Source organism: Tachysurus fulvidraco, chromosome 5, assembly GCF_022655615.1.
Source record: "Tachysurus fulvidraco isolate hzauxx_2018 chromosome 5, HZAU_PFXX_2.0, whole genome shotgun sequence".
Taxonomy (NCBI): Eukaryota; Metazoa; Chordata; class Actinopteri; order Siluriformes; family Bagridae; genus Tachysurus; species Tachysurus fulvidraco.
The window spans coordinates 19293057-19307662 of NC_062522.1; the positions used below are offsets into that span (position 1 = coordinate 19293057).

At 38.5% G+C, this 14606-nt stretch overlaps 1 protein-coding gene across 1 annotated transcript; it reads left to right on the forward strand.

The window, feature by feature from the left end:
* Nucleotides 1–1074: 1074 nt before the first annotated feature.
* rbm19 (RNA binding motif protein 19) lies at nucleotides 1075–14205 on the forward strand. The gene is made up of 24 exons (XM_027146913.2): nucleotides 1075–1234; nucleotides 1351–1533; nucleotides 2595–2717; nucleotides 2837–2875; nucleotides 3344–3557; nucleotides 3697–3926; nucleotides 4006–4065; nucleotides 4335–4413; nucleotides 5152–5223; nucleotides 5928–6131; nucleotides 8991–9121; nucleotides 9213–9337; nucleotides 9508–9604; nucleotides 9699–9809; nucleotides 9917–10117; nucleotides 10246–10321; nucleotides 10462–10628; nucleotides 10805–10865; nucleotides 11326–11405; nucleotides 11488–11543; nucleotides 11703–11822; nucleotides 12042–12144; nucleotides 12269–12389; nucleotides 13666–14205. Exons 1-24 carry the CDS (start codon nucleotides 1199–1201, stop codon nucleotides 13743–13745), a joined length of 2769 nt encoding a protein of 922 aa, XP_027002714.2. The 5' UTR covers nucleotides 1075–1198; the 3' UTR covers nucleotides 13746–14205.
* Nucleotides 14206–14606: the final 401 nt, after the last annotated feature.

A 14606-nucleotide genomic window follows, 5' to 3' on the forward strand; every position in this document is an offset into this window, starting at 1 on the left:
CAGAGCAGAGCATTGTGTGTTTAACTTCATCAAAGAAAAAACAAGGTTTGGGAGCCAAGAGTTGTAAAGCTGTCAAATCACTTAATGGGGGAAGAATCGTCTTCGAGAGCGCGAAGGAGCGAGAGAGAGAGAGAGCAGAGAGAGAGAGAGAGAGAGAGGGAGGGAGAGAAGGGAGAGAGAGAGAGAGAAGGAGAGAGAGAGAGAGAAGGGAGAGAGAGAGAATAGAAGAGGAGAGAGAGAAGACAGAGCGAGCGAAAAGAGAGAGAGAGAGAAGAGAGAGAAGGAGAGAGATAGAGAGCGAGAGAGAGAGAGTAGCAGAAGAGAGAGAAGGAGAGCGCGAGAGAAAGAGAGAGAGAGAGAGAGAAGAAGAGGGATGGGAGAGAAGAGCGAATCGAGGAGAGAAGCTCGCGATCTCTCTCTCTATCTATATCTCTCTCTCTCCTCGTCTTTTCTTTCTACAGTGGTACATCGATGACCTGGGGTAATTTAGCACTTATTTAACAGACCGCAGGAGCAGAGCATTGTGTGTTTAACTCATCAAACTCTCTATTTTTCTCTCTCTAGAGAGAGAAGGAAGGAAGTCAGCGAGAGATAGAATGTGGATAGACGGAAAGAGAAGAGCGCGCTGTAGAAGCTAGTGAAGCAGCGAAGAGTATCGCTCTCTCTCTCATCTCTCTCTCATCTCTCATCTCTCTCTCTCTCTCTCTCTCTCTAATCTCTCTCTCTCTCTCTCTCTCTCTCTCTCTCTCTCTCTCTCTCTCTCTCTCTCTTTCTCTTTCTACAGTGTACATCGATGACCTGGGTAATTTAGCACTTATTTAACAGACCGCAGAGCAGAGCATTGTGTGTTTAACTTCATCAAACTCTCTCATTTCTCTCTCTCTCTCTCTCTCTCTCTCTCTCTCTCTCTCTCTCTCTCTCTCTCTCTCTCTCTGTGGCCATTATATTGCTTGTTATCTCCTTCAGCATCCATATACGCTTCATCTGTAATTTGTAGGTCTGGAAAACGCAAATAAGTCACTAATAACCGAATTGCAGTAGTTTTGCCGTTCAGTAGATGGCAGTAAAGAGCATCCTGATGACGATTGCACTTCTTCACACTGCAAAGATGGCGACTTAGTGAGAGCCTCCATGCTTGACTGTTGATAAATCATATTTAAACTATTTACCTTAATAAACCGTACCGTAAAAAGACAACATGTCACGACTTATTGTGAAAAACCTCCCGAATGGGGTGAGTATTTCTAACCCACAGCATGCGGTGAAACTTCTGCGCTATTTCGTGCTTTCATAGCATAAGTAAATAAGTAAATACTCGTCAGTGATGTTACTGCATGTGTTTGAACACAGATGAAGGAAGAGCGCTTCCGTAAGATGTTTACAGCCTTCGGGACGCTAACAGACTGCGGACTGAAGTTCACAAAAGACGGAAAGTTTCGGAAATTCGGCTTCGTTGGATTTAAGAGCGAAGAAGATGCAGCAAAGGCGTTAAAACATTTCAATAAAAGCTTTGTAGATACGTCCAGAGTCACGGTGAGTGTCTGAGGACACAGAGACACTTTCCTCCTCTGGTTTATCTTTTAATTCCACGTTTAACATGGACCACATTGATGCTGTTATCCATCCACTTTATTTGGAACAAAGCAGGTTTACGTTACATAGGAAATATAGTACAAAAAGTACAAGATTAATATTAAACACAAGTCCAAGATTAATATTACACTTAAATGTATTTCTATGCATCTCTAATGAGCAAGTATGAGGTGACGTGAGAAGGTAAACGCCCTTAGATGGAAGAGGAAAAGAATCCTTGAGAGGAACCAGACTCAAGTGAGACCCCATTTGTGCTACACTGGAGGGTGTGATTATAAATTATTAGAAGCACCGGAGACTGTTATTATGAATAATGTCATATAAAGTCCATGTGAGATTGGCTGGTTTCAGAAACTGATCATCTCCTGGGATTTTTCCACACAGCAGTGTCAGTAGTGTATTCAGGATGGTGTGAATAACCAAGCTAAACTTATATATATATAAACACCTTGTCTTTTATTTTTCTTCAGTTTCAGTGAGTTTGCGACCATGAAAGCCTCAGATTCTTGTTCAGATCTGGAGTGGAACCCAATGTGTTTTTTTGTTGTGGTATGATGTTTTGTGTACTGAGACGCTTTTCTGCTCAAGAGTGGTTATTTAATTGACTCTAATCAGCTCAGTCCAGTCTGGTGTTTCTCCTCTTAGCTTTCTCATCAATAACTTGTTTTAGTCTGCAGTCCCACATTGTAAACTCTAGAGACTGTTATGTGTGAAAATCCCATTCTGATGTTGGTATATACTGAAGCTCTTGACCTGCATTTGCGTGATTCTTTGAATTGCTGATAAGATAGCTAAATTAATGAGCAAGTGTTCCTAATAAAGTGGAAATCTCTAGCTTTATAAACTGGGTTTTAATCAAGTGTATTAATTTTTTTTCAAAATCTTAACTATAACATTTTATGGGTGACTGAATCTTGAATGCTCAAGCTTCATAAACACCATCCATAATGTTCTGTTGGTATCTGAATAGTGGTGATATTTGTATTTGTTTTGTATGTCAGTTGGAATTTTGTACAGATTTTGGAGACCCCAACAAAGCGAGACCATGGAGCAAGCACAGTCAGCAGCCAAACAAAACAAAAGATGAACAGAAGTCTGAAGGAGAAAAGAGAGATGAAATCAAGGTGAAACAGGAACTTTTTTCTAAGCACGTATGAAAAATGGCTGCTTAAGCTTTCATTATTTACAGTTACAACTGTTACAGAATTCGGGTTTTAAGAATGAATTTTGCCTTATGTCACAGGGAAAGAAAGGGAAACAGCCTCTTGACCTTCTTGGAGAAGTGAGTTTTTCTTTTTACATCAAATGAAGGAACCAGATTCCAGTATTGCTTTTATTTATATTTATATTAACAAGTTTTAGATTGCCCATGAAGATAAAATTTTAAAAGAGTTTTTTTCATGAAAAAAACTATCATGAACAATTCCTCCATGCTGTTACAGGGTGTGATTGACAGGGTTACTGTAAAAGTTGACATGGTGTAGCCCGGTTTGTTTGTATTTAGGGTTTGTGACATGACCCGCATAAAGCACAAGCTATAAATCTAATAATTGTTAACTTTTGATCAACTGGTACGAAGTGTTGAGTAGAGTATAAAGTGCTTTTACTCTGTTTACTCCTGCAATTTATGATGATTTTTGCACTGCAATAGTTTTGTTAAACCATCTCTATAAAACAAAAAAGCACGCTGTGGTATTTAAATTAAAAACGTATGATATTCTGTAAACGTTGGTTTTGTCTTAATCCTCAGTTGAAAAATGACGAAGGCTTCCAAGAGTTCCTGGCTGTGCATAAAAATCGCACACAGGTGCCTACATGGGCTAACGACGCAGTGGAAGCTGGAGCAGTGGACAAAAGTAAAAAGCCAGAGAAAAAGAAAGCTGTCAGCGATGACTATTTAAACTTTGACTCGGATGAGTCTGAGGAGCTGAGTGAGGATGAGGATGAAGATGAAGATAAGCAGGGTTTGTCTTTATTTCTTTGGTACATAAAGGACAGGATGTATATAGAGGAATGAAAGGATTTTTGTCTTGTCAAATTTGATGGTGCAGTGCATAGTTTAATAATGGTATCTGTGGAATATAATCATTCTGATTTAAATAGATTCAACTAAGATGGCTATAAAGGAAAGTCTGTCAGATATGGACTACCTCCGCTCCAAAGTGGTGAAGAAACCAGACCTGGAGGATGAGGATGTGGAGGAGGATGAGGAGGAGCAGGAGGATGCAGAAGAAGAAGGTTCAATGCAACAAATGAACACTGTCTATGAGACTGGAGATAAAGACAACCAGAAGCAAACACCACCACCTTCAGCAGCACCATCACAAAACAAGGTTTGTTCTAACCATAACATTTTTTAGCATTTTGTGCCAGAAGTTTGATTTCCGTTGTTAATACTGTCCTTCTCTTTAGTTTGAACCTGCTACAGAATTCACAGTCAAGCTACGAGGAGTGCCATTCACTGTTAAAGAGGTAATATCTAAATCCTACTGAAGCACTGTTTCTTCACTCAGTTATCTGCTGCTATGTCAGCACGTCAATCCCCCATAACTTATTGGAAATTGCAAAGAGGCGGAACTCTTAAAATATTTTGAGCAATAAGCTTTAAATAATAAAGATGAAGAGCAGAATAAAGTTAAATAGTTAAATAGGAAGTTAAATAAATGTTTTTAGGATAACTGGTTCTTTGTTCTTTTGCACTGCTTACATTCTTGCTGAGTTCTTTTAATTCTGTTCTTCAGCAACAAGTGAGAGAGTTTATGCTGCCTCTGAAGCCTGTGGCCATCCGTATCGCCAAGAACAAAGAAGGCCGTATCTCAGGTAAGAGCCCACCAGGTGCCTGGGATGTACAAGCTATAAACAATATACTACTATTATATGTACCTTTTATTTTATTTAATTTATATATACCCCCCTTTTAATGACTGTGTGACTTTTTAATGGCTTATGAAGACACCTGAAAAAACAATACATCCTTATGGTACATTCCTTCTCAGATCATTGGCTGTTTATGGGGTTATGGTTATAAAAAAACAAATGGCTTTTCACACATGAAGTGTAAAGGAAAGTCATTGTAAACAGATTCTTGGCTTTTCACATTTCACACTGCTCATACTTTACCGGGGTTAAGAATTAATCTTGCATCGTCATAATCTGACTTCACAATCTACATTTCTAAACCCTTGGTTAATGTACTTATTTACAGTATCAGCAACCATGAGTGGATAAATGCAGATAGTGACTTTTAAATAATGTTTTTTTCATGCTCCTGAGATGAATAAAGGCAGTAAAACAAAGGACAAAAGAAAACCCGACTCTTAATAAATAACAACGTTAATGATCAGCGGCAATATAAGTTAAGAATTCTCTAAAGCAGGTTCAGGAAAAGCTTTCCTGGAGAGACAGACAGAATTCAGACAGTTTCAGAGCAATGTCACAGAATGATGACCTCTATGTTGTGGTCTCTAAGGGTTCAAACTGCCAGCTAAGGTTGAAAAGTAGCAGACCATCCTGTATACAAGATGTATGACTGAATAAGTTTGTGTGTTCTCTGTTCAGGTAACGTGTATGTGGATCTGCACTCAGAAGCTGAGGTGGAAAGAGCTCTGAAACTCGACAAAGATTATATGGGTAAGTCATTCTGTACCAGAAATATTGTTGTATCTGAAGATTTAAATGAGCATTACATGCTTTACTTTCTCCTTCAGTCCAAAGAAATCTCTAAATTGATTAATACCACAGGGGATGTGGTAGCACAGAGGGGCAGTCGTGGCCTATGGCTAGAGAGTCTGACTCTTAACTCTAAGGTTGTGGGTTCGAGTCTCGGGCCGGTCACGACTGAGATGCCCTTGAGCAAGGCACCGAATCCCCCAACTGCTCCCCGGGTGCCACAGCATACCCATGCCCACTGCTCCGGGTGTGTGTGTTCACTGCTGTGTGTGTGCACTTTGGATGGGTTAAATGCAGAGAACAAATTCTGAGTATGGGTCACCCTACTTAGCCGTATGTCACTTCACTTTCACTTTTTCCACTTTAAAAACTTCCGATTAGAAAGTTCGAATCCCAGGTCCACCAAGCTGCCAATGCTTGGCCCCTGAGCAAGGCCCTTAACCCCCAATTGCGCGGTTGTATAAAATCAGATAAATGTCTTAAATGAAAATTAACAGTAGTGTGTGTGTGTGTGAGTGTATATGTGATTGTATATGTGATTGTACCATGTGATGGGTTGACATCACTGTAGAGAATAGAAAATGCATGACTAGAGGACACTTTAGATGTTTAAATAAAATTTTAAGTCCGGTGTGTGTCTATGTAACTTGGTATTGTGTTCACAGGTGGACGCTATATCGAAGTGTTCAGAGTTACAAACTTCGCCGACAAGAGAAAAACGAGAGCAGCTCCACAGGAGAAAAACTTTGTCTCTGAGCTAAAAGAGGACGAAGAAGAGGAGGATGTGTCCGAATCTGGACGGCTCTTCGTGAGGAACCTGCCTTATACGTGTACAGAAGAAGAGCTGAAAGAGCTCTTCACTAAGCACGGTGAGAGGAAGTGTCATTAACATACAAGACACAGCAAAAGCTAGTGATTCTCAAACTAACCTTAAAATCCCTGCCAACTTTGCATATTAGACACAATGTATTGTTACTTAGGGATGGATTTTCAAATTCAGAATTAAAAGTAGACTGATAAAAGTAGACTTGGTCATTATCCTTAAAAAGTTGAGTCTGCAACTACAACTGTAGAGTGGACTTGTATATTATATTGCAGACAAAATTAAAAAGGAATTGCAAACTAGATTTGTAAAGTTCATCACGACAAGCTTTGATGTTGGCTTTGATGGTGCAAGTATTCGCAAAGGCCGGTGCATTTTGGAGGCGAGTGGACAGAAAGATTGTGAAAGCTACTGGACCGATAGGGTGCCAATACTTTTGGAGGTGAGCGGACATGAGCATGTGACGTGATCCGAATACCCGTGAGGTAGTTCCCCTCATTGTGCTGAGTGTTTTGGTATGTGACATGTCTATGTTGTGCAAATTTTTAATTTTCATGTGACGTCACGTGACCTGAACATAATACCCGTGGGGCAGTTCCCCTCAATGTGCTGAGTGTTTTGATATGTCACATGTCCATGTTGTGCAAATTTTTGATTTCGCTTGTTTTGGGGGCGGGGCTATATGTGACATCACGTGGTGTCGAGTGACGTCACCAGAATACCCGGTGGGGTGCCAATACTTTTGGCAAAAGTGGCTACTGAGGGTTTGGACATTTCATGTCAATACTGCAGTCAATACTGCATGGGATTCTACTTATTATACTGCATAGAACAGTACATGCAATTCTTAATGTTGGCTGTATTGTGTGTGTGAGAGCTTAGAGGACTTTTCGGAATTCCCCATTCAAGTCTATGGGATGTTCGATCGTCGACTACGGGAAAACCAAAAATTCCGTCGGAACTCCGAAATAAAAACTTCGTCCGGAGTAATGTCCTAAAGCACCTGACTGAGTTCGGTGTAAATCGCTCGAAAACATGTCGAGTTATAAACCTCCAAAGTTTAGAATGGAAGTCTATGGGGGAAAAAAGGCCACTTTGAGCTTCCGAACCGGGAACGCCGGAATTCCGATCGCTTAAAAAAGTAATAGCAACAAACCTCAGACCAGGGTCTACGACATATCCGAATTTGGTGCATGTGGCTCGAAAGCCCTAGGCCGCATTTTTTAAAATAAATTTTTGGCTAATAATAATAATAATAAGCTTATAACAGAAAAGCCAACATAATTATAATATAATTATAAAGCCATATTTTAATCTCAATAGCAATTCCCCATTTTCTATTTCACTTCCTCTGGTGTCACGTACAGAGCCTGCCAGAACTCCGATGCCATCGCAAATCCTTTTGCATTTGCATTTCCGATGTCTGCGTGTAAACCTGTCAATCATTGTTGGGGTGGGATTATATTATGGGGCGTGTTTGTATCTGGAAGTGACATCATTCACAGTCGATCATCGGGGAGAACAGAATATGTGCAACTGTGCCGGTTTTTATTTACTCTTTAACATGGTGTAATGGTGACCTATTCTTAATTTCTGTCTAATATATTCCAGTTTCTCCTAAAGAAATGCTATTTAATCTGGTCTAAAGATGCTTCTTATTTCCTCTGGGCTAAAGATGCTTCTAAAAAAAAACCTGCCCTCGGCCTTTGGCATACTTCTTGAATCCTGCTGATACTGAAAATGGTTGCGTTTGTTTCTCCCATTCCCCAATAAAAAAAGCAATAATCTCTCTGTTATTTCATTTTGGAATGTTTCCCCATAAATATTTAATCACTAACAAAATCAAAGAAATTTCCTTTAAGCTCATTTATAAGTATTATCCTTTTGACATATGCTGTACTTTTTGTGGTTTACATGAAACATTCATTCACTTATTTTGAAGTTGCTCTCACTCGATTTCTTCTCTTTATTAAATAGTTATTAAATAATAACTTCATTTTTTACTCTGTTTTTATTTTTATGTAAAGCTGCTTTGAGACAAATTGAATTGTTAAAAGCACTTTACAGATATAATGAATTGAATTAAATGTAAAATATTTTTTAATACCTGAAAGTGCAGGTATTACAGACGAGAATTTTCGGACTGTGATAACAGCAGTAAATCTCGCTCACCCACATTCAGTAAACGCTTTAAACTAATCAGGGTTGAGGTGAATCCGGAGCTTATCACAGGAACACCGGGAGTAAGGAAGGATGTGATAGCACCTTGGATGACATGCCAACGGCAACTCGGTTTCCTCTAAACCTAATTATGAAGGAAGCCCAAGGGCAACCTTTGAATTCTTTTAACAGATGTGGAAATCATGACCATATTATGCAAATTCCAAACTAAAGCTGTTCTATTTGAACAAAACAGGTAAAGAATGAAACGGATGAGAACGTGCCATTATGTGGTTGGATGAAACTAGTAAACATATTCTGGTTCTTCAAGTTTTCTTTAAAAGCTATTGTGGTATAAATGTGTGTTCAGGGTCACTTCTTTGTTTCAATCCAGTAAATTAATTCTTTTTCTCTGGAAAAAGTAGTCCTGAGTCCTGTACCTGTTTACTGACTGTATATGGTTCTTTCTGGTTTTCTATACATTCAGTTTTTTTTTTTTTTAATTTAGTTTCTTAAATGTAGTTTGTTTGCACAGTCTAAGGAGGAATAGGTGGATTTTCATTTTACCACAAATAAAATCTTGAATCTTAGACTTCCATTATAAGTGATTTTCATGTTTCTTTTCTTTTTACAATAATTTGAAACTTGTCTGTGGAAATTGCTCACACTGTCCCGATGCAGTGCTGAATATTGTGAGTAATAAACTAAATTCTGCTGCATCTGATGAAGCGTGTTTTCTCTGCAGGTCATCTCTCTGAGCTCCATTTTCCCATTGACTCTCTGAGTAAGAAACCCAAAGGCTTTGCATTTGTCACCTACATGATCCCAGAAAATGCAGTGACTGCTTTAGCTCAGCTGGATGGCCATATATTTCAGGTACAGGAGTAGATTTATTTTATTCTGTTATTTTTTTTTAAATTATTTTCATGTCTGCAGTGGTTTTGCTTACATGCTGTCTACACTGTAGGGTCGGATATTGCACATCATACCCTCCAGGGTAAAGAAGGAGAAGCCAGAGCAGGGTCCCAATGCTCCAGGTAGTTCTTCCTACAAGAGGCAGAAGGACGCCAAGGATAAGGCAGCCAGTGGCAGGTCAGCATGAAAAACCACTTTTTTGACTTGTAGGAAATTCTCAGTATGTGTCCTGTAAATGAAACTGAATTAAAGCGTAACACATTGCGCTTCTGTGTTGCAGATTAAATGCAGTAATAACATTATGATAGCTGCTGTTACAGATTTGATGCATTCTTTGTCTCCCACAGCTCCCATAATTGGAACACGCTGTTTTTGGGCACGAGTGCAGTAGCTGATGTCATTGCTGAGAAATACAACACGACCAAAAGCCAAGTTCTTGATCATGTAAGACATGATATCATATAATATCATAAAGATCATAATGTATATTTTGCAATTAAAAATGATTGATAACTTGGTTTACCGTGTATGTGTGTAGGAGTCACAGGGCAGCCTGGCAGTGAGAATGGCCCTTGGTGAAACACAGATCATTCAGGAAACTAGACAGTTCTTGCTGGACAGTGGTGTGTCTCTGGACTCTTTCAGTCAGGTACAAAATAGTGAATTTGAACATTTGTTAACTTAAGAGTTTGCTTTTTTTATGCTATTTGCTCTTTAACATTTTTTTTCTATTATTTTGTTTTTGAATTGGTCCAGGCCGCAGGCCCGAGGAGTAACTCTGTAATCTTGGTGAAGAACCTGCCATCTGGAGTAGAAGTGAAAGAGCTGGAGGCACTTTTCTGCCCTTATGGCTCTTTGGGGAGGGTTCTGCTGCCCCCATCTGGCCTCACTGCTATTGTAGAATTGCTGGAGCCCACTGAAGCCAAACGTGCCTTCACCAGACTCGCATATACGAAGGTAAATTAATAATTAATCTGTCTAATTAATCTGTCTAACATCATAAAAAACATTTATTGGTTATGTTTTCCAGCTTCTTTTGTTTTTCAGCTGACCTTGTCTTTATCTAAATCTTTCTATCATCCTAGTTTCAGCATGTTCCCTTGTATTTAGAGTGGGCTCCAATGGCTGTTTTTTCAACACCCCCTAAGCAGCACAAAGCAGGTGAAATTTTAAAAACAACAAAAAAATGTCCACCATGATGTTTTTAGAATCTGTTTGTTCTATACTTTAGGCAGATATCAACTTTGCTATGTTTTGTTCCTCATTGCTTATTCTTTATATCTTTTCCCCTGCTTGCTTAGCCGAACCTGAAGATGTGAATAAAAATATGGCAGATCAGCAAACAGGCACAAACAAGCAGGTGGAGGAAGACGAGGAGGAAGAGGAAGAAGAAGAGTTAAGTCTGCCAGGTTCAACACTCTTCGTTAAAAACCTGAACTACAGCACCACCGAGGACTCGTTAATGGAGGTAGGGTTAGAGTTCACGGAACTGACATTAAGGGTTGAGCTGAGAGGAGCAGATATGGCCTAAGGGCCATGTGTCCAAGATTTTAGTGTAAGGATTATTGTATTATTACAATGTATTAGTATCAGAGCTATTTTCTTAAGAGTCTTTGTGTGTGTGTTTGTGTGTGTGTTTTACAGACCTTCTCTAAATGTGGAGAGTTAAAAATGTGCTCTATATCCAAAAAAAGAGACAAATCAGGTATGCTCATACTCTCCTTTAAGCTTTATTTAAAAATATGTATTTATTTAAAATACATTTTTTAGGCATCTGATAGTAAATATGCACCAGATGTTTTCCCTTGCAGATCTAACCCTTCAACACAATCACACAACCTTGAATATATTATACCAATATAACCTGTATCAGTTTATTAAAAGCATCATATGGTTATAAAAAAAATCTTGTCCATTAGAGGGAGTGTTCAGTAGTTGTGTCCCAAATGGTGCACTTTAGCCAAACACTATGCACTTTGTACTCTATTGTCTAGCGTATGAAATTCAAATGGAAATTTTTTTTTCTCATCCAGCATCAGCTCCTGATTTTTTTTTTTTATCAATAACAAGGATGCATTTGTGCTGTTTGCAATGCTGCCTGTTTTGAGCCTTTTAGATCTGCATGTATGAAAGCATCATTAATTAGTATGTCGTCTCTCTTTTAGGCAAACTGTCATCTATGGGTTATGGTTTCATACAATACAAAACTCCTAAATCAGCTCAGAAAGCTATCCGTCAGCTCCAAGTAAGTGTACTTCAGTCTTGTGTATACCTGTTTCTGCATGAGATGAGTACATTTCTAATAAATGTTTCCTTTTTCTCTGCAGAATTGTACTGTCGATGGGCATCAACTTGAGCTAAAAATTTCAGAACGAGAAATAAAGTAAGAGAAGAGGAGCTGCGACCCCAATAACCTTTTTTTTTTACCCCAGTTTAGATTCTTTAAATGGTTCACCACCTAGGTGAACATGCCTTGTTGCATTAAAGGTTAATGTAGTTTATCTCTATTATATATAATATATGTGTCTGTTTCTTATCTCAGGTCAGCTGTGACGCACACTAGCAAGAAGAAACAAGCAGCTAAAAAACAGACCACATCTAAGATCTTAGTACGAAATGTCCCCTTCCAGGCTACAGTCAAAGAGCTTAGAGAGCTATTCTGGTAAGAACCGTTTTATGAATGTTACTAAATAATATTTGGGGAAAGCCAATCATTTGTGAAATTTGCGAATCATTATGAAATTGCACTTGATCAAAAAATTTATTCCTGTTATATTTTTGAAATATGAAACTTATTACCAATACATAATGTTTTGGCTCACGAGTGTTGGCTCAGTTGACATTAGGAATCAACACGCTCATTTCTGTCTTTCTTCTCTAGTACTTTTGGGGAGCTGAAGACTGTCCGCCTGCCAAAGAAAGGAGTTGGTGGAGCTCACCGTGGCTTTGCTTTCGTGGACTTTCTCACAAAGCAGGATGCCAAGGTGAGTGAATCTGTATCTGTCATGCTGTTATTCAGACATTTTGTCGCTCTGTTTTTATTAAGATTCCAGACTGACTGAAACCATGTATTGAATGCATGTAGTAAAATCGTCTCTTGTCTTTCAGAAAGCCTTCTCAGCTCTGTGTCACAGCACTCATCTGTACGGTAGGAGGCTGGTGCTGGAATGGGCCGACGCAGGTGAGAGTGTTGAAGAGCTGCGGAGGAAAACAGCTCAACATTTCCACGGTAAGACCGCACAACTTCTCTACATTATGCACAGCTAAATTATAATTTCTAATTAGCATTTATATCGCTCAATAAAACTATCATTTTATATATACAGTGCCTGCGTAGAGTAATGGGTTAATCCAGCTATAAAAAAAGACATTTTTATGGAGGAAATACCTTGATAAAGAACATCCACTGTGTGTGAAGAGAAAGTGCTCAGCTTCAGATGGGTACGACAGACAAGCATGACTAAAATCTGGCACATTGATTCATGCTGAAATATGACAGCATGAAAAGGAAGATTAAGATTTTATTGATCTTTTTAGTATCTTTCTTAACACATACCAGCTTTTGGAAGTCGGTGTCACAGCACAGGGTCAGCCATGATATAGCAGTCTTGGAGTAGAGAGGGTAAATGGTCTTGCTCAGGGGCCCAGCAGTGGCAGATTGTGCCAGCGGTGCTGGGGCTTGAACCCTGATTTTCTGAACAACCAACCCAGGGCTTTAACCACTTGAGCCACCGCTGAGTAAATTATATTTGCTCTCTAACATCATAAAGGCCTTGTGGTGTGGATTCCGCAAGATTGAAAACATTGTGTTGTGATTCTAGTCCATTTTGACATGATTACATCATGAAAATCCCACAGATACCATGCTGTGACTCTCCCATTCTACCACATGCCAAAGGTGTTGTATTTGATGCATATCGTGTTGCTCATCCACCACAAGGTTTGAAACGCTGTGCATTCTGAGATGGCTTTCTGCTCACCACAATTGTACACTGTGGTTATTGAGTTACTGTAGCCTTTCAGTCAGCTCAAACCGGTTTATCCATTCTCCTTTCACCTCTCTCATCAACAAGGCATTTCCGTTCACAAAATTGCTGTTTACTTTAGGTTTTTCCTTTATTGCACCATTCTTTCATTCTAAAGCCAATGTTGGGCACAAAATTCCAGGGAGTTGAACAGTTACAGAAACACTCAAAGTCCATCTGCAACCAACAGTCATTCTGATGTTTGTTGTTAACATTATCTGAAGCTGCTGGCTGGTATCTATCTGCACTGTTGCCACATGGTTGGCTTTAGTTTACAGTATTGTTCCTAATCAAGTGTTCCTTGAGTGTACATTTATGTGGACTAGTATTTATTAATACCAAAGATGTGATACTATAAATATGATCACTTTTAATATTATACTACAGTTTGATTTATAATGATGAGTGCATTGAGTTATTTGTAATAAATTACTCACATGCAGAAATAATTTGGAGTCGATACTGTGGTTTCTTTTTTAGATGCTCCTAAGAAGCAGAAGCAAGCACAAGTATTAGAGGGAATCCTGGAGCAAATGGAGGTCGGAGAGGGAGATGAATGAACAACAGCTAATTTTTTGAAATTGTACTTTAATTTTATTTACTTTTTACAGTGACCAGTCCCTTCAACAATAACTTTGTTTCATAAAAATATTGCTTCCCCACAGCCCAACTCTACCAGCTAGATGTTCACACAGTTAATTCACATGGAGAATCCATAATTTGGACAGAAATGTGCAAAATGTTTAAATTGTTTGTATTTCTATCTGGGCCAAATTAGTAAACCAAACCTGTGTCCAAAATCGAGTTGGTTTCCATTAACACATCAGTTATTATAGAAAATTCTTGAAATAATGACATGCCCATATTTTTGTCATGATTAGTTTAGAAACTGTATCTTTTGTAATATACATTTTATTCAGTGTATGGAAAGTATATACTTTCCAAATTTAAATGTGTATTGTATTTATGGACAAGAAAAGAATGATGGTTTTGTCTATTAAAACAAATTTCTGATTCCTATCTGCTTCATCTGATTATTCAGTTTTCCTTGCAAATATGTGAAATTAAACTTTTGAATTTTATATGTTTATTACACTATTAAACCAAGCTGAAGATGTTTTACGCAAAAAAATCTTTTAACTTTTTTTAGATTTGTAAAGTATAAAATGGGTCAATTTGACCGCACCATAACAGAAGGGTTAAGTTTATTATGATCTAACTTTGATCTGATTAATTGACTCTTTCACCAATTTCACTCTGAAGCCTTCTGTGGGATTGGAACTTCAGTCCACTGTACTCTTGTTATCCCTGCTACTATCCACTTGTTAAAAATATTCTTTTCCCTTAATTTAAAATGTCTTTGTCTAAGAACAGAGGTTGATTTTAATTAAATGATTTCTCTCCCTTCTGGAATCTACTCA